General features: G+C 36.7%; 2 protein-coding genes across 3 annotated transcripts in view; one reads left to right on the forward strand and one right to left on the reverse strand.

Annotated features, from left to right (window-relative positions):
• psmd1 (proteasome 26S subunit, non-ATPase 1) overlaps positions 1–26,913 on the forward strand; it is a 43,281-nt gene that overhangs the window by 7,266 nt on the left and 9,102 nt on the right. The window contains exons 6-17 of the mRNA XM_058760247.1: positions 814–957; positions 1,039–1,265; positions 1,738–1,798; positions 1,880–2,008; positions 2,147–2,235; positions 4,366–4,444; positions 5,022–5,195; positions 5,289–5,400; positions 5,636–5,832; positions 6,760–6,855; positions 7,759–7,823; positions 24,843–24,957. Of these exons, the coding sequence (XP_058616230.1) occupies positions 814–957; positions 1,039–1,265; positions 1,738–1,798; positions 1,880–2,008; positions 2,147–2,235; positions 4,366–4,444; positions 5,022–5,195; positions 5,289–5,400; positions 5,636–5,832; positions 6,760–6,855; positions 7,759–7,823; positions 24,843–24,957 (1,488 nt within the window). The remainder of the gene's footprint in view (positions 1–813; positions 958–1,038; positions 1,266–1,737; positions 1,799–1,879; positions 2,009–2,146; positions 2,236–4,365; positions 4,445–5,021; positions 5,196–5,288; positions 5,401–5,635; positions 5,833–6,759; positions 6,856–7,758; positions 7,824–24,842; positions 24,958–26,913) is intronic.
• Positions 9,285–21,486, reverse strand: htr2b (5-hydroxytryptamine (serotonin) receptor 2B, G protein-coupled). Of its 2 annotated transcripts, XM_058760249.1 has the most exons (4): positions 20,350–21,486; positions 19,178–19,679; positions 13,812–14,012; positions 9,285–11,886 (listed from the first exon to the last, which is right to left on the reverse strand). In XM_058760249.1, exons 2-4 carry the CDS (start codon positions 19,452–19,454, stop codon positions 10,994–10,996), a joined length of 1,371 nt encoding a protein of 456 aa, XP_058616232.1. In that variant the 5' UTR covers positions 19,455–19,679; positions 20,350–21,486; the 3' UTR covers positions 9,285–10,993. The 2 variants fall into 2 exon arrangements, with proteins under 2 accessions (XP_058616232.1, XP_058616233.1); XM_058760250.1 differs by lacking the exon at positions 20,350–21,486 and having other exon boundaries at positions 9,286–11,886; positions 13,812–19,036; positions 19,178–19,304.

Below are 26,913 nucleotides of genomic sequence, written 5' to 3' on the forward strand. Positions count from 1 at the left end.
ATAAATTGAATATTAATCTTAAAGGGATAATTCACCCAAAAATGAAAATTCTGTCATTAATTACTCGCCCTCAGGTCGTTCCAAACCCTTAAGAACTTAGTTCATCTTCGGAACACAAATTAAGATATTTTTGATGCATTCCGAGAGCTGTCTGACCCTCCATAGACAGCAAGGATCCTCACACGATCAAGGCTCAGAAACGTAGCAAGGACATCGTTAAAATAATCCATGTGGCATCAGTGGTTCAACAGTAATTTTACGAAGCTACGAGAATACTTTGTTCGCAAAGAAAACAAAAATAACGGTTTTATTCAACATACCGTCTCCTCCGCGTCACCCTAAAGCGCCATTTTGGAGTGTATCTAATATGTAAACAACATATGTACGTGGATATGTTTTTACGTTCAGATCAAAGCGTGAACAATGTATCCGCGTGATGTATGTGATACTCTCCAAAATGGCGCTATAGGGTGATGCGGAGGAGACGATTTGTTTAATAAAGTCATTATTATTGTTTTCTTTTGCGCACAAAAAGTATTCTCATAGCTTCGTAAAATTACGGTTGAAACACTGACTGTTTTAACGATGTCCTTGATACGTTTCTGGACCTTGATCGTGTAAGGACACTTGCCGTCTACCGAGGGTCAGAGAGCTCTCAGATCCCATCAAAAATATCTTAATTTGTGTTCTGAAGATGAAGGTCTTACGGGTTTGGAACGACATGAGGGTGAGTAATTAATGACAGAATTTTCATTTTTGGGTGAACTAAGCCTTTAAGAACCATATTTCAGACCTTGTTTTGTTTTCCTACAGAACGACATTGGTGGTTTGCTGGCCTACAGCCTGAAGATCTGCATGTCCCTCATGCAGAACAAGAAGTTTCGTAACGACGTTCTCAGAGTTCTCGTCAAGCTGTACATGAACCTAGAGAAGCCTGACTTCATTAACGTTTGCCAGGTGACCTGTCCTGAATGGGTTGATCTTTCTCCTGCTGTGCGTTCAGAGATTCCTTTCTCACTTTTTTGTTTTTCATCTTAGTGTCTGATTTTCCTCGACGACCCTCAAGCTGTGAGCGATATATTGGAGAAGCTTGTCAAAGAGGATAACCTCCTGATGGCATATCAGATCTGCTTTGACCTGTATGAGAGCGCCAGCCAGCAGTTCCTGTCTTCTGTCATTCAGAACCTGCGGACCGTAGGCACACCCATCCCTGCGGTGCCCGGATCCACCAACACCGGCACTGTGCCCACCCAAGAGAAAGACAGGTAGACATGTTACTGCTTCCGTATTGGTGTTTCAAACTAATTGGTAAGTAAGTTAAGAAAAATCATATCTTTGTCTATATAATGCAAGTGAATGGGTGCCAGAGTTTTGAAGCTTCAAAAAGCACATACAGCTGTCATGATAGTAGTAGTTTTATTTATTTGTGTATATTTATTTACATGCGAAAAATAAAAACATACAGTATTTCATTGACATTGACAATTAGAAATGTCACTGCAACAAATTATAATGGTCCTAAAAATAGGCTTCATTTTCTTTTGCATTTTTCGTTTTTGTAAATTTATTTATTTATTCATTCAAGTTAGTTTTCTTGAGTCACCCCCATAATCATAGTAAAATCACTTCACTTCACTTTAATATCCTTGAGGGTTATTTTAACAAAAAGGTTGAAATCTAAAAAAAATTTAATAAGAGGATGTGGAACATAAATTGAATATGTTGTTATTGTTTCAGTGATGCCATGGAGACGGAGGATAAAGCTGGCAGTTCTCCAGCTGGAAAAGCTGCAAATGTGGTGAGTCATCACTTAAAGTCTTTTAGCACTTCAGATATCATGCTTGTATAAAAATGTTTAAATTGTAATTTCTTAAAATAGAAGGGTGAGCCGAAAGACCAGAACTCAAAAATGATCAAAATATTAAGTGGTGAAATGGCCATTGAGCTGCACCTTCAGTTCCTCATTCGAAACAACAACACAGACCTGATGATTCTCAAAAACACAAAGGTAAGAATCCAGCTCTTGAACTGCTTAAAGCCTCTAATGATATTTGATGTCAGCTCAAGTAAATTGAATATAAATCAAATCCTAGATGTTGGTATACTCAATTCATAAGCTAATAGTTTTTTTCCTGACATATTTCAGGATGCGGTGCGAAATTCGGTGTGTCACACAGCAACGGTCATAGCAAACTCATTCATGCACACGGGAACAACTAGTGACCAGTTTCTACGGTAAAGCACATTCACATGCTTAAGCTGCTTTTCCACTGAAATTACCTGGAACAGTTTGTCCCAGGAACTTTTTCCCCCACAGACCTATTGCTGTCTGCGTTTCCGTCGCGGTCTAAAGTACCGTGAAGATTAGGCAAATAGTCTGGTGACGTAGGTCTGCGTGTGTTTCTCAATACCCAGTATGCAAATTTCGGCCTTGCGTCCTCTGTAGTTCGAACTTCGCATGTACGCCTCGGGAGTGTGAACTCCCACGGACGGGACGACGCTAGTCCGGTAATTCTGCAAACAGCAGCGTACTTGATAACGTCAGTCAGCTCACCTTGGCCACTGCAATTTTTCTTACTGTATTTACAATAAGACGAAATATGATATCAATCACCACTGCCTCTTTTCGTTTTCATTTAAACACATTAATAGCCGCAGAAATGTAGTTCAGGGAACATACATGCATTACAATGAAACAAAATATTATGTCAAACAGCATTGCCTCTTTTTATTTTCATTTTCACACATTTATAGTTATATAATAAAGACCAAAGATTACCTGTTAGATTTACCTAAATGAATTATATCTCATGTTTAACCACTACAGAGACATCAGAGCCAGCAGTAAATGTCAGAAGGACTAGCCGAGTTGAGGCTGCTCTCAGTGGGATACATGAGCACTGAGCGCCTGGTGATCGCGTGGAGCTCATGTCTTCGAAATCAGCGAAGCACATTTTCAAATAGGCGCTGTCTTTATAAAAAAAAAAAAACACAGATTTGAGTTTTAAACAACTACATTCTCGCCTGAAATACGTTTAAAACTAGGCATGCAACGATAGCATTTTTTCCGATCCGATCCAGAAAAGTCTGAGTATCGGCCAATTCCGATCCGATACCAGTGCAGTTTTTTTTGTTTTGTTTTTTAAATCAATGTAGAATTTCTGTACTTCTGTGTCACTCTTTTGTGTGTTAAACACAATCTATTAGACAACTTAATTTTAATGAAAAAATAACATGAAAAAATATATAGGGGCTGTGTAAAACGTTTGGTCATGCGTTTTGTAATATAAATCTGATCGCTCAAACCACTTCAGGAGGTGGTCGGGGCCGCATTCCAGACGAAACTGGACATGTGTAAATGCATCTGGTTGTTGAAGCCACATATGTAAATTGTATTCCTCCTAAAATGTTAAAATAATAAACGTGTGAGACCGTGTTACAGGCTATGACATAATAGTCAGATATGACTGCGCTAATGCAACATGCATCGCTGCGGACGAGTAGCTGAGTATCTCTTCAACAAGCCGACGTGCAAACTGCCGCGAATGAAACTGAAAGTAAGACGCAGACGCTCAACAAAATCATTTTCTTTAAACGTAGTAAGACAAACTAGCAGTTAAAAAAAAAATCTGTTTTAAATTTTAGTTATTGTGCGCTCTTCGAGAGAGTTTCGTCGTCTTGACTGCAGGATGACAGACAGATGCAGCGGACAGAAGAGTTTAAGTGAACTTGAGTTTAACGTCTTAAATATTCATCTGTACCTCTCATTAAACTATGGAACGGCTTCAGAACACTTGGACTTTGACTTTATGGTGCTTTATAATGTTTTTGTGCTTTCGTTGGGCTTAACAATAACACAGAATAGTATACGCACAATATCGGATTCGGATCGGTCTCGTCTGACCGATACCCGATCTGCAGAAAATGCCAGTATCGGAGCCGATACCGATCCTGAATATCGGATCGATGCATCCCTATTTAAAACTACATTTCATGACACAATAAGTAATATTTAAAAAAAAAAAAAAAATATGTGAATACAGCATTGTATTTCAGAGGTGGTTGAAATACAATGCTGCGTGAACTCAACCAATCAGCATGCTCAACGCCCAAGTCCCACCCCCAAAAGTTCCATACCTTTGAAAAAGTACTACCTCACGAGCAGGGACTTTCTGAGGGGCAAATTTGAACCCGGAACTTTTAGATCCTGGTTCTTGCGGTGGAAACACATCCAGTACCGACCCAAAGTCCCTAGTTCCTGGGGAAAGTTCCTGCGGTGGAAAAGCGGCTTTAGTCTCTCTAACATTTAATGATACTGATAACAAGAAAACAGATTATGATAATTGTCACCTTTTTATTTTACAGAGAGAATTTGGAGTGGCTGGCAAGGGCAACTAACTGGGCCAAATTCACAGCAACAGCCAGTCTTGGTGTCATTCACAGGGTTAGCATTATCAATATGTTCAAGATGCTTTCCACAAAAAGGGAGCAGTTTGGTGATTGTTTGCTTTTGTTTGTTTTGCATGTTTGTTTGCATTTTTTTTCACTTTTAAGGTGTTTGTTTGCTTTAGTTTGTTTCAGATGTTCAGTTGCTTTTGTTTGTTTTAGATGTTTGTTTGCATTTATTTAGATTTTTCTTTTACATGTTTGCTTTTGTTTTATGTTTGTTTGTATTTGTTTGATTTTTAAGACCAGTTTTGTTTTAGTTGTATGTTTGTTGTTTTACAAGCGTGTTTGCTTGTAAATGTATTTTGTTTGCATGTGTGCTTTTGCTTTTGTTTTACATGTTTGATTGCTTTTGTTTTTTTAGATGCATGTTTCTTGTCTTACATGTTTGTTTGCTTTTGTTTTACGTGTGTGTGTGTGTTTTCTGGTTTTAGATGTGAGGTTTTCATTTTTCTAGTATGTTTTAGATGTTTTATTTGTGTATTTAGATAACTGCTTAAGTTGTTTGTTTGTAGTGCAAAAAATATTTTAGCATTTGTAATCATAATTGTAATTTTTTTTGTTTTTGTGTCCAGGGCCATGAAAAGGAAGCACTACAGTTAATGGCGACTTACCTGCCCAAAGACACCTCACCTGGATCAGCCTATCAGGAAGGAGGAGGGCTATACGCTCTCGGACTGATCCATGCTAACCACGGAGGGGACATCATTGACTACCTTCTGAGCCAGCTAAAGAGTGCCAGTAATGATGTATGTGCAGAATCACGCTCAAATAAAGTTTCATGGCACTGCAATTCCATAAAGCAGGAATAACACTCTACATCAATATTTATTTTTTTGCAGATTGTTCGACATGGTGGCGCTCTGGGTCTCGGGTTAGCTGCCCTGGGCACTGCTCGCCAAGATGTCTACGACCTGCTCAAATCAAACCTCTATCAAGATGACGCAGTAACAGGCATGTGCAGCATTTTCATTATTATTATTATTATTATTATTATTATTATTTGTTATTTTGGCACCTTCATTAAAAAGCTTAATCTTTATCAGTAGTTTTCATGAAGGCAAGCATCACTCTTACTGTTGGTCAAATTTTGGGCAACCACCCAGAACAATCAGGTTTAAATGGGCAACATTCGGTCTGTAATTCTACGTTAAGCTCACTGTCATTTTGTTAATTGGTGTTGTCACAGGAGAGGCGGCTGGTCTTGCTTTGGGACTGGTGATGTTGGGCTCAAAGTCAGCCCAGGCCATTGAGGACATGGTGGGCTACGCTCAGGAAACCCAGCATGAGAAGATCCTGCGTGGACTGGCTGTTGGCATCGCAATGGTGATGTACGGAAGGATGGAAGAGGCCGATACTCTAATTGAGAGTCTGTGTAGAGATAAGGTGAGCACTGAGTTTTTACATATATTTTAAGTCAAAACTATTTCTGTACATACCCTTAATTGCATCCTTTTTCATAAAAATGTAATGTTTCGTATAGGGGTGTGCGATATCGTCTGCAATAATATTGTAATTGTTGTTTTAACGATGTGCGATTTGACATTATCGAGTATTTTTCAAAAACCATTCAAAAAAAGCAACGTATGTACGTGAATGCGCTGTTTACGTTGTTTCCACTTTGATCTGAACATAAACAACGTATCTGCGTACATACGTTGAATACGTTGTTTACAAATGTGAAAAATGGTGCTATAGGGTGACGCGGAGGAGACAAATTGTTGAATAAAGTCATTATTTTTGTTTTCTTTGCGCACAAAGTATTCTCGTAGCTTCGTAAAATTACGGTTGAACCACTGTCACATGGATTATTTTAACGATGTCCTTGCTACGTTTCTGAGCCTTGATCGTGTAAGGACACTTGCTGTCTATCGAGGGTAAGAGAGCTCTCATCAAAAATATCTTAATTTGTGTTCTGAAGATAAACGGAGGTCCTATGAGTTTGGAACAACATGAGGGTAATTAATGACAGAATTTTCATTTTTAGGTGAACTATCCCTTTAAGATACCAGCGCAGTAACACACTCGGCAAAATATTGTCTAATTATCGTTATCGATAAAATCCCAGAAAATATCGATGTTTTTTTTTTTTTTTTCAGTATCGCACACCCCTAGTTTAGCAACATTTTTCTTAATTCTAATTCTGTCTCTTTAACAGGCAGAATAAATTCTTTGCAAAAAGTCTTAACTGTTTCCAGAACGCCATGTTTATTCTGTGAATACATTTAACTGTGTGGCTTGCTGTGTTCTGAGGTTCTGGTCTTCCATGCAGACAGCGCATTGAGCTTCTGTTTTATCTCACTGTCCCGACAGGACCCCATCCTGCGCCGGTCGGGAATGTACACAGTGGCCATGGCGTACTGCGGCTCTGGGAATAACAAAGCCATCCGACGACTGCTACATGTGGCTGTGAGTCTTACACTGGCAAATGTTACAAGCAATAGTATTATTAGACTCAAACAAATATAAGGGTCATTCCTCAGTTATAAGATAAAATGATTAGATTGTAATCCTACACTTTTTTTTTTTTCCTGATTTTTAAGAATGTTAAAATGTAACTTTACCTAATGAAAAGTGGAAAAAAAGACTTTTAAAGTTAGGGGAAGACACACATATAAATGAACAGAACAGGGTATAATATAGTATAATATAATATTTATTTTAATAACCTCTTTTAAATAACATCTCTGTCAGGGCAGCAGAGTAACCGATTGAAAGTCTATTTTTGTGTTCAGCAGGGCATCTATCCTGCATTTCCTGCAGATGGCGACATTTCCATAAATCATTTTGTACTTGCAGCTAAAGAGCTTGCAGTGTTACTTTTGTTAACTATTCTGCTGGACGTTTTGTTGTAATATCTGTATTTCTTTCAGAGTTATGCTCTGGTAAAGCTCAGGCACTACAGCTTTAATTATTACTTGATTATTTATTCAATGGATAAAAAATAACTCATGCCAAACAGAGTTAAAGTTGCTTAGTGAGGGATTGAGGATTAGTTTGTATGATTGATGACTAATATTGATATTGTGGATATGTGGGAGATCCTTTTTATTACAAATACAGTATTCCAAGGAAGATGCATTTAGTTTAAAACTTTTTATTATAGAACAAAAACTTTTTATTTTAACTTTTAAAATAATTGAGTGCTGGCAACATCTGCCTAAAGCCATCGACTTAAATTCACCCTTATGTTCACTTAATTTTGGTATTATGATAGAAGAAAATAAACTAAATAGGCTATTTCCTTAGAATAATAAATGTAATATTTTATCCATATACATCGCTCTGATTTCTCGTCCCTCTTCCTGTCAGGTAAGTGACGTGAACGACGATGTTCGGAGGGCTGCTGTGGAGTCCATTGGATTCATTTTGTTCAGGTATGGTGCTGTCTATCCTCACCTGTCTCTTTCTCATCAACGCTCCCTGTCGTCTCATGCTGCGCTTCATTATAAACAGACCGCGTCGGGATGAGCCGCTCTTTGATAGCTTGCCAGTAACCCTGATTAATCAGCCCTTAATGTATACACAGACGAGATTCCACCCATTAATCTGCAGCGCTTTACAGATGTGGTTAGAGTGTCTTCTGGAGTGCTTGTCCTCAGCAGTTGATTTTGATCCCATTAAGAGATGGATCACTTCCTCCCATCATGCCCTGTGGCACTTGCTTTATTGTCAGTGAGGGTTTTGCCATCCTTTTGTGCCTCTACCTAGTATTTGGGCATTGAGTGTATGTAGAGTTAATGGAAATTTCTGTCATATTCTCTAAATCAGTATCAACTAAATTCACCTTTTCAATGCAGAGGGGAAACAGAAGCTGCATCTGAAGTGGCATGTAGATGTATTTACAACACTGTTTAATGCAGGACATGAATGCATTTAACTTGCTGTTACAAATGCATAAATATTTTGAAATATTATATATAAAAGGTTGAATACTGATATTTGAAATGATTTAAAAACGAAAAGATACTATAAACGTGAAATTAAAACTGCCAGTAGGTGGCAGCAAGTCGCTGTTAATAAGCGAGTCATTGCAATTGAACCAAATCATTTAAATAGTTGATTCATTCAGAAACGAAACACCGTCATGTTGCTCAGAGACGCAAAACAGTGCTGTGGCTGTGTTTGGAATTATTGTTGTTGTCGTAATAGAGCAAAAACAGGCAATATGGCGTCTAAAACGTAAGTCTCTTGATTAACTTCTTGTCTATTGAACTTTTTATTGAAAATCAATCAAATTTTTATTCATGCTAATTTTTTGGGGAAAAAACTGTACTCTTCATGTGAGATTGATTTTGAATTGAACTGTGATATTGAACTGCATGAAATGATGTAAATATACATTTTCTGTCACAAATTCTTGAATTTTGTAACAGACTGAATCATGCAGTAAAAGAATGCACTCTAAATGCACACACGCATTTATTCTAACCTTCACATCATGTATGCGTGTACTCTGTAGGTGTATTTTGTTTGGTCAAATCGCACAACGCTACAACAACAATTACAATATTATCGCAAACGATATATATCGCACACCTCTAACTTCAACCAGACATTAGTTATCATTTACCCCCATTGTGGTTCCATTTACTACACTCTAAAAAATGCTGGGTTAAATGCAACCCAGCGCTGGGTAAAATATGGACGAACCCAGTGGTTGGGTTAAACATTTAATCCAACTGTTGGTTGAAAACAACCCAGCATGTGTTCTGTCCAATATTTACCCAGCACTGGGTTATATTTAACCCAGCATTTTTTTAAAGTGTAGTATGCGTTTTCGTTTTTAGTTTTAGTAAATATACATATTTTCAAAATGGATTGGTTGGTATAATTAGTGTGTTTTAGGGTCATGTCCGCTACACTACAAACTTCAAAACATCTGGATGTTGAGTAAATCTTGAAATAGCCAGCATTGATCATGGATCAATCTAAATGGCAACATTTGTTGACCTCAAAAATCAACAGTTTCATGGCAAAAATACTTTGAAGTAGTAGTTTTTAATCATAGGCCCAACCACAGATTTTGATCAAAAACAGCTTGCACCTTTAAACACCCTGCATGCAAGGGTAGAACATGTTGTGTTGTCCCATATGCTTCTTTTTTTATTTTTATTTTGCCGGCAGTAAATTCCCCCTCAGACACCCCCTCTGGTTCTTGGCCAAGTAGAACTGGTGAACTATTTTAAGCCCTAAAAAGGCCATGCGATAATCCTATGATCAATTGTGAGTTAAAAAAAATAAATAAAAAAAATCTATATAAATCCTTCCTGTGTTTAGAGAGTGCACAGAGCTGCAACAATTCAACAGGTTTCTGTCGTCTGTCCGACAGGCCTCCTATCCCTGTTGCACTTGCAAGTCATGACTATACACCTTCTGTTGTGGATGTTGATTTATCACTCACTACAAATATGAAAGGAATCTTTTCACCATAAGATAATGCTGTAAAACATGGTTGATTTTTTTTTTTTTCTTTTTCTTTTTTTTTTTCTTCATAGTAATGCATTTTTCACAACTTCAAAGTAGCACCATTGACATGCTTTTTGTGCAATTATAAACTGAGCAATAGCCAAAACAAACACTAAGTTCAAATGTTTCTGCATATTCAGTATGCAAGAAATATTTTCTGAACGCGTAATGAAATCATAATGTCAACTAATTTTATCTGAAAAAAAGTTTATTTAGCAATAGTTCAGAAGAATCTTGAAAAATGAGAGTATCTACAAAGTCATTTCTTACATGTTCAAAGGCATTTTTGATTCAAGATCAGTCTACAGAAGTAAAGAAGACCTGCCATAACTTAGTGAAGCATTTATTATTTTTCTTCATTGTATACAGAAGGTAAGTGGAGATGTAATTTATTGTGCTTATATTGAGAAGATATCTTATTTTGGCTTCACATTGTAGACCCTGTCTACTAACTTTGGGATGTGCAAAAATACTCCTCTCTTTGCCGTAAGTACTGTGTTTATTTTCACAGTACCGCCAATTATTAGGCTGGCCGTTACTTTCACACCCCAAAGCTATTTGTGTCTTTTGGGGGTTCTTAAACGTTCATCTTAAGTGCCAATCTGTCTCCCAATCCAAGGATTTAAGATGGAGTATTAGGTAACGCTTTAGTAAAGGGACCAATTCTCACTAGTAACTAGTTACTTATTAGCATGCCTATTATTATATATTGGTTGTTTATTAGTACTTATAAAACACGCATTCTGCATGACCATATTCTACATCCCTAATCCTACCCAGTACCTAAACTTAACTACTACTTTACTAACTATTAATAAGCAGTAAATTACGAGGTTATTGAGGGCAAAAGTTGTAGTTAATGACTTGTTAATGGGGAGAATTGGACCTTTAAAATAAAGTGCGACCAAGTGTGATATTAGCGGCCATGCAAAACAAAAACCCCTGACCATTTTATGCAGCCCTTCTGAACCATTTTAGACCATATCTCATTGGTTCCCATGAGAGCTTGTGGGCTTTTGGCACTGAACGACTGGCACATCTCTATCTTGGCTTCTTATCCGAAAGTGTATCGGATGTACTACACGTGGCTTACGTGTTCGTCAGGTTTACAGTCTTCATTGTCCGTCAGAAGCAATGTGTCCAGCGTGATGTTTGCAGAGGTCTGCAGGTGCGTGGGACGACGCCGGAGAGGACTCTGGTAACTTACAGGGCTGATGCCGTTCTGCATACCATGTTTTATAAACCGTTTTGAGTTTTCGGTCACCGATGGCCGAAAAGAAATTCTGTTTCTCCGTTGCATTTTTGGAGTCCTTACACGACTGTAGTTACATGTGATATAGCGCCTAAAGGCCTGCCTGAATGTCCTGTTGAACAGCGTATAAACCAGCGGGTTGATTCCCGATGAAACGTAGCCCACCCATTGAAAGATATCCAACAGCTGTTCCACTAGATTACTGTTGCACCCTTGACAGAGTACAGAAGTCACATTGGTAATGAAAAAAGGACACCACATCACAACAAACAACATGAATACAATCCCTAGAACCTTTGATGCTCTTTGTTCATTGCTCAAGTTTTGCATGGACCTCTTTCCTATGGTGGACATCCTGCGGAGAGGGACCTCGCCCCCTGTGACTGGATGCAGTGTTCGGTCCCTTTTTATTCCATTTGCAATGACCACTTTCTCAGGCGAAGAGAGACCCGGCAGCTCCTGGTGGAAGACTGTGGAAATACTGGGCCTTGCAGCTCTTGATCTCAGAAGATAGGCCTTCTTGCGCAGTACTTGGATTGTCAGCAAGTAGATAATCATCATAATTGTGAGTGGTATAAAGAAAGCCGTTAAAGACCCATACACTTTGAAGTCCCCAAAACCTTCTGGCGACAACAGACAGGTGTGGTTGTTGTTGAAGGTGACGTTGTTTGGATGGTCGAAGACTTGTAGCCCTTTGATTGGAATGGGTATTGCGATAACTGATGGAGAAAGAGCAATTGTTAAATTTAGCAGAGAATAAAGTTTAAACAAAACATTGAAATGATCAATACCAATTAAAATTGACTTCAGGTGTGCCCAGTCTCGCTCCCAGACTGGTACCTTCCTCCAGAGTTTAAACACACCTGAACCCGCTAAACATGGTCCTTGGGATTACTTGAAACAGCTGTGTTGGAGCACTTTGGTAGTACTCGAGACCAATTTCATTTACCTCAAAGCATATTTACATTCAGGTCTCATCTCAACTCATACTCGACCTTTTTCTGGTGTCGGTCTTGACTCTGATTAAACCTACGCTGGTCTGGGCATGGACTTCAACACTAGATGGAATTAAATTCTCCGGGAAGGTATATATCCAGGAGCAGGATTGGACACCACTGGACTAGTTATTGCATAGTCCAAGGATCTCCAACCCTGCTACTGGAGAGCTAACGCCCTGCAGACTTCAGTTTGTAGTTACACACCTGTTTGTAGTTATCAAGTTGCCCTGAGCACCTTGATTACCTGGTTCAGGTGTGTTTGTTTGGGGTTGGAGCTGAAATCTGCAGAACCTAGCTCACCAAAAGCAGGCTTGGAAATATGCAATGACCTAGTCCAGTGGTGTCCAGTCCTGCTCCTGGATATATACCTTCCTGGCAAGATTAATTCCAACCAGTGTAGAAGTCAAGACCAACTCATTTAGGTCCAAGTCCAGGCCGAGACCAGCATAGGTTGAATTATCGGAGCTGAAATCTGCGGGACGGTAGCTCACCAGGAGCATTGTTGGAGAACCCTGGCATAGTCTGTCATCCCCTTTGTAAGCTCCTGCCCACCGAATAGTGTTTTTTTTTTTTTGTGTGTATTTTGGCAGCTACCTTCTGTTTTTAAGCAATGCTACTAGTTGGTGAATTTTCAAAACCCTTTGACAAACTGGTTCTGCTTAAGCCTTGAACAGTTCAGATTGTGTGGGGTTCATCTGATCTTGATTAGGTTCTTAAGAGGTGCTCACATAAGATGAGATCTGTTGTTCGGGGGAAAAAAACAAAAACTGGATGTAGCACTGTGTAATGGAACAGAACACAGGCCTCGAGGCATGTTTTAACTTGATGCAACATCTTATAAGAGCAAAACTCATAGCGCAGTAAAATTAAAAACAGCAGATGATGTCTTTTCGATATTGTGGAACACTTGTGTAATAACAATTGGAATAGTGTATACATTTGCCATTCATTACTAATAATAGCAGTTATAACATCAATAATACATCTTGGATTTGAGGTCTCTCAGTTTAAGTATCTATAACCATCTGTTGCCTGTTTTCTCTCAGTAATACTGCTTTGTCAAACGTGAGAATATGCAAAGCCGTTCTCAGGAGTCCACAGTTTCATGGTCAGTGTTGAAGTGACACATCACGTGGCCTGCCTTTAATGGTGGTGAAACAGCTTCACGATTCTAGAACCGTGCGTTGAGCTTGTCCAAACAATGCAGCCAAAGTAATCGTCTGGACTGATGTTAACGAGCAGAAATTGCGAGGTGTTTACTTTCATTCCACCCCCCACAAGCCAACGTCCACGTATCACTAAAACCTGCTCATTAAAAGTGAATTGTTTGCTTGTATAAATAATAGAAGCTCACTGGTCAGTCAGTGACGTGAGATAAATGAAATTTATGCACATGCAACTTTTCCAGAGACGACGAGTGTTGAGATCATCGATCGGTTTGGCACTTAGAGACTGGGTTTTGCCAGATTTGTGTAAAGCTATAATTTCACATTTTATTAAATATAGGTTATGCAATTCTAGATACAAGTTTGTTCCCATTTATAAGCCTCTTCATCTTCTGGAAGGAAATTGGCATTTGTGTTTTTACAATTGAAAATGGAAATTCCCTGCATCTTTAAAGGCCAATGGCTAACATTGTGACATACCTATAGAGATTAGCCAGACAAGTGTGATCTTAGCCAGCGCTTTAGCTCTGGATTTGAACTGGCTGTGCTGGATTGGTTTCTTGATCGCAATGTAGCGGTCGAGGGAGATGGCACACAGGTGCATGATGGAGGCAGTTGAAAACAAGACATCCAGGAACAGCCAGATAGGGCACAGGAAATCTGCAAGGGGCCATCTGGAGTCTGAAATATGAAGAGAATATTAAGCACTAATCAGTGGGCTCTCTGAATTTAAACTAGGTCCAACTCTTTGTGATGGGACACACACATTTTAAAGACATCTTTTCAACATCATGTCATGCACGCTAACTTAGCATGGCTTTCATCAGAGTTATTGTGCCATTCAGTGTTTCTGGAAAAATGCTGCCCAAACCTATTCTCCTAAATGTTCTTCTCTTCAGTCACCTATGAAGAACTTCAGATTAAGTTAAATATGTTGTAAATCACAGATCTTTCATGGTGGGAAAATAAATGAGTGACATGGAATAAACAATGCAATACAGTTTTTTTTTTTTTACTAATTCATATAAAACATTTTTGCTAATCCTTTCAGATGATTAAGGATTTCCCAGTGTTTCTTGACAAATCAGGCTCGCCTTAAATGTAAATATTGTAGACTAGTTTTCCTTGTTTTTTGATATCTTGTTTGGACATGAACATTAATGCATTGCTTTAAATTCATCGCAGCCTTTGCATCCCATCTTGTATTTAGTGGATCTTAACATTATTAAATAAATAGAAACAAGCTTGAGTTTAACACAAACAATTCAAAAGATTAAACATTCAGGGGCTTTTGCACTATTCATCAAGCTCTCCAGTGACGCTGTTTATTTTAGTGACAGACGTGAAATGGTGGATAATCGAGTTGGTCCTCATCCCATTGCAGTTACAAATGCTGTTGTTTAAAGCCTTTGAAAAAGATTACATTGTTTTTATCTCTTCAGTTTTTGTTGGTCTTTTTCATGCTCAAGTAAAACAGATAAACTGTGTGGTACATGCCGTATTATTGCTCTCATGACAATTCCACATTTACCAGAAATGAAAAGGAAGGTAAAATGCTAAATTTAGTGAAATTTTTCATAAAATACATCGTACATCTCTTAATAAGCTCCTCCAAATACTTCAGGTTACTGGTTTAACAAAGTTAGATTTTGTGTAAACTTTTGGGTCTCAGTTTCACAATGTGTGCTTACATTTTAAACATGATTTCTTGCCTTCATGGACCTCAACCGTAGTGTATCTCCAAACTTGTGTGTGTGAGCGGACCTCCATGGTTTGGAGAGCCTATAACCAGATGTTGAAGACTGGCATTGGTCAGATCACCCATCTTCACTAAACAGATCCTCACAGAAGCTCCTCAGAGAGGGCTACATTATTGCCAGCTAGGTTTTCTGAATCCAGCATGTTTTTGCAGTCATTTGAGGCAAACTAATTTAACCAGCATGATTGTTGAATTCATTTCTATAATTTCTTGACCAAAAAATAATAGAAAATACTGACTCCAAGTTTTTGAATGGTTCAAACATTAAAAATCTTACTGTTCATATGTATGTGTATGTATGTGCTGTCGAAATTAGCATGTTAACGCAATCGATTATTCTATTAATTTTTCGAATTTAACGCAGTTAACGCAGGGGCGGAGCTAGGGTTGACCACCCCACTCACAACTGCAGCTTCAGTCTCGTTGACGAAGTGTGTTTATTTAGATGCAGAACATCTTTATGACCACATAAAACAGGAGATTTTTTTCAGATGCACACTCCACCTCAGCGACAGGCGTGAGTCAAACGAGCACGTAAACAGTACAGGTGACGAGGAGCAACAGTAATGAGATTTTGTCAGGCCACAAGTTAGTAAAAACAAATCTTTCTGTCCTGTCAGCCGTTATACTTTGCTCGTAGTGCATGCTCTTCAGTTGCACGCACAAATATGGCAGCGCGCTGTAGCCTGTATCATTTCATATTAAAGCGTTAATGAAAAGTTCTACAAGTGCTTCAGATCCACGTCAGCGGCAGCTCTTAAAGTAATAGCAGCCAAATAAGCTAATAACCCAGCTGCTGTGATGTCTGTTTATCAAAGAACAAAAGAGAAAAAAAAGAAGAAATCAATTGCTTTTGTAGCTTTAAGGATTCATCTATAGCCTATTTAATTTAGAATTTGGTGTTTGATAACTTTATTCAATTTCTGTAGGTTATATTTCCTATTTGCTAAAGGGCATATGTAAATATGACATTTATTATAATGGGTTTATGTGAAGATTGTTTAAATTCACTTAAATTAGAAGTTATTTTTTAAAGTCTTATAAATTTTAAAATTGATAGCTCTCAATTATATTGTAATGTTGAATGCTTATAGTCAATGGTTAAAAAGGAAAAGAAAAAAACAAAAATTCAGAGACATCAGTGATGCTCGCCTTCGGTCATAAAAAAGATGCCACTAAACAAATATTTAAAAAAGTACTGTCATTATGTTTTCTACGTTAATTTCAAGATTGTGTGTGAAATTATTGCAATATAAAAGTATATTTCAAAACTTTAAAAGTTAAGTGGATTAATATATACGGTTAATTTTGATTGACAGCCTGCATTAGATGACACTATTCTGTATTTGTGTGCTTACATTTTTGTAAAATTGTCAACTATGCAGTTTCTCCCAATCACAGAAACTTTTATCCAAAAAGCCCAAGTCTATTGTTCAATAGATTCTCAATGTTGAATCTGAAATAATTTTGTAGAGTGTAAATGTGCGGTCAGCATTTACACTATTTTCCATTGCAAAATACAGTCATTGTTATAGGAATCCATGCAATTGGGAATTTTGCGTAAGGGTGAAAGATTATCAACAGATTTTGCAATGCGAATTAGCTGTGTTGACCAACAGATAGCCACTTGATTTGAAAGCGATTGTGTGAGTTGTGCTTCATACATCACTACACTGTTGACAATAGACACTGGATCTTTTTCCCACAACATTCTGGCTAAAGTGACTGCAGCCTAAGAACTAAAACAATAAAAATCTATAAAAGGTTATGCTAATTTATATGTGTCAATATAGCAATCAAATGTTTTTACTTAAATAATATTCACCCAAACACTTTAGTATATGAAATATACCACATAGAACCCCCTATAAACGATTTTGGGTGATAACTCAAGTTTGTTCAAATGTCATGGCACTTGAAAATAATTGATATTGCTTAGATTTTGTAGGCAAGACAATATCTAAGCGAACAGATTTACTATGTCGTCCAGCCCTAGTTCCCATATAGACTGACAGGTAAGTGTGCCCTCTCTTGCTGAAAGCAAAATAAAGACTCACTCTGCTCTACCACACTTTAGGTTTGCGCCGCCAAGTCTCAACTTCCTCATGTAAATATTTCTCTGGTTCTCAGAGAAACACATTTGTGGTGTGCTCTCCATAGTAGGCTCTTGTTTTTAGCCTTGCTGAGACTCTTTATCAAGCGCTGTGTAGGTTTTCACAGAGTTCATGAGTTTTTCATGGCTTTAACTTCAGTTCCTGTCTTCACCTGGTCCACAGATGTAGACGCGGCCTTTGGACATTTGGTTTTAATGTTTTAGCAAGCACATCTTACCTCCACAAGACTGAAAGCGTTGATTTACTCCAGTAGGTAAAGGTTGCTTTTAATTTTTATGATTACATTTAATCGCGAGTTATTATGTTGCGAATTAACGTCTAGAGTTACCGCTGTCTTGGTCAATAAATTGTGGCACTCAACATATTGTATTCTTGTACCCCTTCCTCCAAAGGTAATTTGATTTAATTACCTGTCAGTGTTCATGACTTCTGGTAAGCTTCAGCTGTTTGGCGAAACCCTTCTTTCTCTGTCTGCATTCACACATGGTTTTCCTTCTGTGGAACACCTTTAGAAGCTGTTTGCAAGTCATTTTCCCATCCTATCTTCAGTTTCTTTGTGTCATCAAGGCTTGATTTAACTTGGCTACTTAAACCAAGTTTGGGCTTGAGGTTTTCAACAAAAACATCCAACAGAAGCCCACCTTTACCCATCTTTGGGTTACGTTTTCTTCCAATTTCTCCAACACAGTGTTTGACCATTTATTTTGGATGAATAGCATCTGTTAAAATATTTTCCAGTCCGTAACTGGACTTAAAGTAGCAACTAATTACATGTAATCTGGATTGCAGTACTTGTTAAGTACTTGTTGTAATATTAGATTATTACATTTTAAAATAGTCCTAATCAAACTACAGTTACATTTTTATTGATTACATATTTACCTAATAGCAGTATTTATAATTTGATTCTCCCTAATTCTTCTTTTTCATCATTTAAACATTTCTTTCTAAAATAGCCTGCCGCTTATACACTCAGAAAGTCTTCCAGTTTGTGGACCTTCACACAAAGACTAGTCATGTCGCTATAATTTACCAGACTTATTTTAATAAAAAAATAAAAAAGTGTTTTCTCAACATTTCAACATTGCATCAGCTACTGATGCACACATTCTTTTTATTTACCTTGCAGTTCTTTACAAACCCCAGTTTGGTTTAATGCACTTCATGTTGTTAATAACAACGAATTAAATATATTTTCTTTCACTTTGTTTGTTTATAACAATATATAGTACACAATCATGTTGGTTTTTTTGGGGGGGTTTTTTAGGTCAAAAGTTAGGTCAAAAGTAATCAAAAAGTAGTCTGATTATATTACCTAAAATGTGTTATGTGATGGATTACGTAACTAACTACAAGTTTCGCCATGCAATTTGGAATCCGTAACGGACTACAATTTATACGTAATCTACCCAGCAGTCTTAAAAGGATAATTCACCCTAAAAATGGAAATTCAGTCATTTACTCTAATGTTGTTCCAAACCTTGGACCACATTGAAAGTCCTAAGGTTTGGTATGACATGAAGTTGAGCGAATAACGACTGAATTTCATTGCTAGATTGTCCCTTTAAGGTTCTTGTTCAAGAGCCAAATTATGGTCGAGTAAACAACCTGAAACAGACAAGGTGCAGCAAATAAGGTTCAATAAATGTCATCAGGTCTAATTAATGAGAAATAATAGATGGACTGGGGTGTTTGGCATCGGAACTGAAAGCCAAGCTGGCATCATAACGATAATAGTAGTAGCTTGGCAGATGTTGTGTAGTTTGAAACTTGTGAGGCATGTTTACACCAGAAATGTTTTGAAGAGTGCTTGACTTCTGTGTGTCTTCATTCTGTCAGTGCAGGGAAACGAAACATGGTCTTTATCATGGTTTAATATGGTTTTAGTGTAATTCTGAGAAACTTTACAGACTCCATCTGCTAATAAATTGTACAATAAACAATCCTCCATAATTAATGTTAAGGTTACTTACGAAATAGCACAGTCACGAGAGCGATGGGCATGACGAGCAATCCCACCAGCAGATCGGCCACAGCCAGAGACATCAGGAAGAAGTTAGTGGCATTCTGGAGTTTTCTCTCCAATGACACTGCCAGAATGACCAGGATGTTTCCACCAATGGTGGGGATGATGACCAGAAGAATGAGCAGCGCTGCCCAATGGAGTGGTTCTCCAAGCTGGTTGGATTCCCAATCCTCGCTCCCTGTTTGGTTGAGCTCCGGCATGGACGAGACGCTATTGCTAGCCATTCTGCTTCGGAAAGTTGTACTTTGGTTTTTTCCGTGGGCTCGTCCAGCATTGTCACAGACTCCTGGTCCGAGGGTGGTGGTACGTTCAAGTTCAAATGATGCACTTGTGTTTGTGTAAGCAAAAGATTTTCCAAAAAATTCCCTCCAAATTATTATCTCCTGATGGAATCAGAGTCCGGATTGGTTACATGGTAGACAAGGTCTTGCCCATCTTTGTTCGTTCTCCTGCAAATATAAACATTACAGCTGTAATCCCGTCATTCAAAAACACACTGTCTTCAAACTGACATTTGATAAATAAGATTTTCTCGCGTCATATGATTAGCGGTACGTGTTCCAGGCCGTGTTCATAATTAAGCAAGGAAGTAGCTCTCAGTAATGAACTGTGAGTGTTGACCATATGGAGTCATTTGTGCTCCTATCTACTTCAATCATTCGGGGCTCATGACTTCATAAACAGTGTTTATATTTTCAGAATAATTAGGGTTTCATAACTTCATTATAATTTCGAAATGGCTCCTTCTAGCATAACATTATGTAATGAGTGTTATGAAATAGACAAATGGTGTATAATATGTCGATGATTTTAAGTATCATCTACATAGGAAAAATCTGGCATTTATAGAGAAAAAAAAAACTACTGTAGAATATTAACATGATTTTTTTTTTTTCCTGTTATGTAGACTATTGTATTTCCCCTACCAACTTTACCACTGTTTGAAGTTGGTTTTCCCCCATTATAAGCTAAAAAGAATTCATCAACATATATTTTTTTAATCAAATTACATTTACATTTTTTAACTATATATTTTCTAAATTTAAAACGGTTCTAAATGTATGAATCGTTTTTCCATGATGAAAAATATTGTGAAAATTAAGTATATTGTTCACTTACCTTGAACTCAAACCTGAAGATTTCCTCTAGGCATTAGCTTAATTCCATATTATTCACCGTTGTATTCTTTCCCGTCTTTTAAGCAAATGAAACAAGTGCTTCTTCACAAAACGTTCCTCAGATTGCGATCTCTCATTTTATATGTACACAAAAAAAGTATGTGACCAAATTTTCTGTTGGAACGGATCCAGATATTATCTCACTGTTCAGTTGCATGCTGAGGAATGTCCTTGTTTTCGAGGAGCTGGACGAATCCCCAGATCTTCTCTGCATCGCCTACCGTGATCACCGGTCTAAAACTTCCATACGTCCTCTAACCCTTCCTCTCTCATTCTGTGTCTGCTTACTGACTCGCTCTGCCTCTCCCTCCCCCTCTCTCTCTCACAAGTTAAACCTGGAGGAATGGATGAATGTGTCGACAATGGGGTGGTTCCAGTGATCCTGGGGAGTCATTTTCTTCAATGCAGCAAAGCTGCTGTTTATTTTTGTCATTCATGATTTTTCCATAACTTGATTTATTATTTTTCTTTCATTCATTCAGTCAACTGGTCAATTAAAAAAATAATAATAATGGTTTAGCACATCCCTGCCACCTACTTCTTGTCAGAAATGAAAAAAAAACGTGGTGTTTTTGATGCTTTTTAAGCTATTGAGTTTCTATCGAGCTATTGGGTTTCTATCCAGACTTGAACCTTGAAGCACCCTGTTAATTTTCCTCAGCTGTCTATATCCAGATGGAGCGGGATTGTCTTTTAACACCCTCTGAATACTGAGAGGGTCAGTTCAGTGGTGGATCTGTCGTATTTTAAGAAGTATCGATTGAGGACTTGACTCCAACTTTCGCATTAAATGACTTTTGCGAGTCCAATCCGTGAACAATCTTCGTCCAGCTCCTCCTTCACATTACCGCCATGTGCTCAGGCTGTATAGACACATCTGCTTCCCACCTTGACATGGTGTAGCTGGAGGTTAAAGCTGGTTACTGAAAACACCAACAAAAATGTGTGTTTGTCTGTGTTTATATGTTGTACACGCTACCAATCAAACGTTTGAATACACCTATTTTCCACATTATGGATTGAAAGTAGAGTTATAATTTGGAAGTACATGGAATTATGTAGTGACCATAAAAAGGCTTAAAATAACAGGCTCATTCTGGATGCTTTTTTAAAACTATTAAAGGAGTTGTTATAATAGTATCATTTGTTGTACTATTGTTTTTATTAATATTTTGAATAAAAAAAAAATGATAATCTTAATTTGAGCTGTTAAAATTGTCTTGGCAACTAGTAGTAATAATTTATTATTTTTTAATATTTGTTTTTATTTAATTTATTTCAAGCCAACATTTTTAATGGTTTTAGTTACTTAATGATAACCCTGTTTCTACACACTAAGTATAATTTCACCCACTTAACATTAAAAATTTAAGGCAGAAACTGAACCTAAGCTAATCAAACTAGCTGTACGGGTTATTTCAACTTTTTTTATTTTTTAGTTAATTCAAATTACAATAATCTGACCTAAATATTGTTTTGAAAAGTTTTGTAGACATCTAATGAGAAATGTGTGTGTGTGTGTGGAAAATTAAGGCCAAAACTTTTTTTTTTTTTTTTTTCAGCTAATAAAACCTGAAGTCTATGTTTTAATAGTAAACAAGTACAGAAATGCTGTTTTTTAGAATGGTGCCGTTGCAGGGGACTCTTTTGTTTGTTCATTTTACTGGTGCGTTGGATAGCGTCTGGCAAAGGGAAACTCTTGAACCATGAATGCCTCCGACTCCTGGAGTGTGTCAGGCTTCGTCTTTTGTTTATGAAAGTTAACAAGAAAAAACTTAAATCAGACAAAACTAAATTTAGGACGGAGCTTTTAGCTAAAGATTTAAGAGGCTGTTAAGGTTGATTGCGCTTGCAAAGTAAGACAAAGCAGTTCATGTATGTATGTGTGTATATGTGTGTATATATATATATATATATATATATATATATATATATATATATATATATATACATACATATACATACATACATACATACATACATACATACATACACACACACACACACACACACACACACACACACACACACACACACACACACACACACACACACACACACACACACACACACACACACACACACACACACACACACACACACACACACACACACACACACACACACACACACACACACACACACACACACACATATATATATATATATATATATATATACACACACACCAGGGTGTCAACGTTAACGCATGAGCTTTTACACAGCAGAAATAAACATGACAACAGCCACTATAGATTATATAAGATAATAAACACACGATTACGATGGGATATGGTCTGTCTGTGATTTTTTTTTTTTTTTAGATTAATGTGTACATCTGAAATGCTAATTTGTGCAGCGATATAAAAGGCTATAAATAGCATATTTTAACAACAGTAAACGACCAAATTCCACGTGATCGCAAAGGAAGTTATTACAAACACTCGATGGTGGTTTGAAGTGAGTTCTGAGTAAAAGTGCACTATTAATCTCATAAATTGTTTTATGAAGCATGATGCTAATATTAGCTCTAATACACCTGCAGAACAGGTCCAATTCTTCTTCATAATACATTTTATCATAATACTTCACGTAAGGTCGCAAGAAAATGTTTTGTTGTATTTATTTAGAAATACTTTTGATAATACTTGGGTAAATGTATACTGGGATTGAAGCGATGTGGCTTGGTAAATGTTTTATTGCCAGTATAAAGGCTGATAATGGCTGAATAAAACGAAAGAATAATGATAAAAGAATAATAAGGATTATGTCTCATACCTGGCGGAAGTGTGAAAGGTTCTGTTTCCTTAAACTAGTTTGTCATGCATTTCTTTATTTCAACACATTTACAGGTAAATCCTAGTATTTTAAATTTGTGATTTAATCAACGCGATTTAAATTTTTTTAATTGATTGACAGCACTAATATATACACTTATACTTTTTGGGGACCGTGATCTTTGACACTGAACGAGTGCAAGTTGTTTTGTTTTTTTTGGAATTATTAGTACGTTTAGTAATTTTTTCGTCAGTGTTTAGAATAGATTTCTATTTTTAATATTTTTTTTTTTTTTAAATGTACTATGCATAGGCATGTGTATATAGTGTGGAGCACAAACATTGTACGCTTTATTTTTGTATATGCCTAAATTAATTTTTTAGCAAATTGGCAAGTGGTTATGAATGAATACCAGAACCTATTGAAAGGAATTCTAGATTTCTGTGTGAAAACAAATGAAGCTCCAGTCTTAATCTGAGATGAGCCTCTAAAACCCAAATGAGCAGTCAGGATTAGATTGAATAAACGGCCGTCGATGAGCATAAGACCCTGGCCAAGATTTGTATTTGTACAGAAGGTTCCCAACTTCAACGTTGAAACTGTATTTCCCAGCTTGCCAAGTTCGGCCCTTGATATCTAGCGCAACACATTAATTCCAGCCTGATGAAAGATTAAGTCAAATCCTTTTTTATTGCTAGTTGGCATTTGTATGTGAGTACTAAGTTGTGGATTAGCTTCCCACGGAAAGGGTTTTGCCTGTGGGAAGGGTTCGAGCAGTTGTCTCAACTGGACATGTTGTCTGTTATTACTGACAAGATTGTGTTTTTTGTTTCTCTGGACCAAAACTGAACTTTAAATTTACTTCAGTTTATATTAAATCAACCTGGCATTATGCAAACTATACAAATCTGGTTTTGCACAATTAATCTCAGAGCATATTGCTATCAGTCAATCAAATTATTTATGTGGATCTGAGTAGTCCAATTTAAAGATTGGATATCGATTCGATTTCATTGCCATGTTTACATAGAAAATAAGAGAATCTTTTCTTATGTATAGTTTGATAATATTTGATACTTGATTTTGTTTGAAGCATTCAAGTATGTACATTGGAGCTTAACAATATCTGCATTTCCATTTGTAATTTGCACAAAACGTTTGCATTATTTTATAAATGTCGATTAAATTGCAAAATGACCCATTTTCATTAACCTGTTTATGTTCATAGAGAAGCTTTCTATACATTTCATTCAACTGTATTAAAAGCCTTTGAACCACATTTTGAACAATAAAACATCTATTATGCCTTTGTACCAAAGTACAAAATATTAGGCCAGAAAGTCTCATCACATTTATGGCCTAACATTCCCATAATTTTATGGTCTTGTTCATAATAAACTCATGTGCATACTTCAGATATGCTTAATGAATGGAAACCGAAATAACCATCCTGTACTATTTAGTTAGAGTTAGATTCTTTTGTAACAAATGTCAATTTGGCTGCACACCAGTTTAATAGTGCCTTTGCATAAACTTTGTACAAGAACTAAAGCCTCGCATTCCTTCAGTCGATCCGAAGTATCACTGTCAGAGAAAATAAACCGTTTGGAAAAATGGATGGTCTTTGCTTCAAGTGTTTTGTGTTTGTGTCTACAGGACTCCAGAACAATGTCCCAGTGTGGTTTCTCTGCTGTCTGAGAGCTACAATCCTCACGTCCGCTGCGGTGCTGCAATGGCTCTGGGCATCTGTTGTGCTGGCACTGGGAACAAGGTCAGTTTTGATGAATACTGTATCTGTACTCACTGTACTCACTACTCTTAGTTGGTTTCATTGAATTAGCTTAACAAACTGAAATTGTTAAAAGTATTAATACAGAAAACTTTCAGTACCATGGAAAAAAAAAATCTAAAAAGGTAAATATTAATTGAAATATTAAAATAAATGTCAACAATGGAATAAACAGTAGATGACGTGAACTTTTAAACAGCTTTCATCTAGGTTAATATTCAGTTAAAATATACCTGCTGTGCATAGATATTTTTTTAACACTTTAAAATAAGGTTCTATATTTAACGCATTAACTAGTACTGACTAACTATGACGAATATAGTTGTTATAGTGTATTAATCGTTGTTAATTAGTTAATAAAATGCAGCTGCTCATTGTTAGTCCATGTTAGCTGAGGTCCATTTAATAGTATTAATAGATACAACTTTTGATTTTAATAACATTTTATTAAATGTTGGAATCAAAATTAACTAAGATTAATAAGTGCTTTAGAAGTATTTTTCATTGTTAGTCTACGTTAATTAATGTGGTTAACTAATTAACAAAAGGAACCTTATTGTAATATGTTACCAATATTAGTTGAATACATTTTTGTTCATAACTAATAATTGTAATGCTAATTTATGCACCTTAAAATGTTAGAAATTAACATTTAAGCTAGATTTATAAATGCTGTAAAATTTTTATACGAGTCAGTTGTGCACAAATCAGACATGCCAAATTACGATGTCAGATTTATTATTTATTTGTATAAAGTTTTTCAGAACATTCTTTCAAAGCAACTTTACAAAAACTCATGATATCTCCATGCCTTATAGTCGCATTGGACATGTAATAGCTTGGACAATATATTTATATATGATTTATATTGATCTATGTGAGTATAGTGTATGTGTGCAGATAAAGTTGTATATAAATATAATACTGCTGTCAAACGATAAATCGCATCCAAAATAAAAGTTTTTGTTTACATAATGTGTGTACTGTGTATATTTATTATTTATATATGTAAATACAAACACATGCATGTATATATTTAAGAAATATTTGTTACGTTTATATATTACTTATATTTATACATGACATAATTTCTATGAATATAAATATATAAATGTAAATATTTGTAAATATATGCTGTATGTGTGCATCTTTATATACACATAATAAATATACAGAGTACACACATGTAAACAAACTTTTATTTTGGATGCGATTAATCGCGATTAATCGTTTGACAGCACACACATATATGTATATAATATGTATACGTAACTTCATGTAAAGAGTTCTGCGATTTAATATAGTAATGTTTTATGAAAAAAAGTCAGGCAGTTGAGGTTTGTTATATATTATGTATTGCTTTATATGAGTATACTGTAACTTCTAATTTATCAACAACATCAGTTTTTGTTCAGTCATTGTTGCATTTGTGACCATTTTAGTCACAGTCTGGAGCTCTGATCTGACTGTTAAAGGTTAGACGGCTGAAAGATTATTAAACGAGTGTGTAAGACAGCTGAGCAGGATCTGCCAGGACCCAAGAGAGATGTTTGAACTGTCTTACAACAATCCTGAGTGATGTTATTGGCTCTTCTGCATGCTCAGGTCGGTTCTGCGACTAATTGCATTACCAGTGGAAGAGTCACAGATGGCATATTTACCACTCGAGTGGAGATGAGATTAAAACTGATGCCTTGGACAATGTTGTAGCCATTAACCACTCAACTCCCTCTTGTTGGGTGAGCTGGAAAAATGGAATATGAAGATTGGTCTTGACTATTTAATTTATAATAACTCTAATCCAAATCCCTCTCAGGTGCCCAAATACAGTCATGGGCGGTTTTGTGGCGAGCCAAGATCTCCCACACTTTCAATTCTGTCAGGCCGTTTAAATGGGTCACAAATTCAGTTTTGGGTCCGTAATTTATACACCTGGTC

The sequence above is a fragment of the Onychostoma macrolepis genome, chromosome 22 (genome assembly GCF_012432095.1).
Source record: "Onychostoma macrolepis isolate SWU-2019 chromosome 22, ASM1243209v1, whole genome shotgun sequence".
Classification (NCBI taxonomy): domain Eukaryota; kingdom Metazoa; phylum Chordata; class Actinopteri; order Cypriniformes; family Cyprinidae; genus Onychostoma; species Onychostoma macrolepis.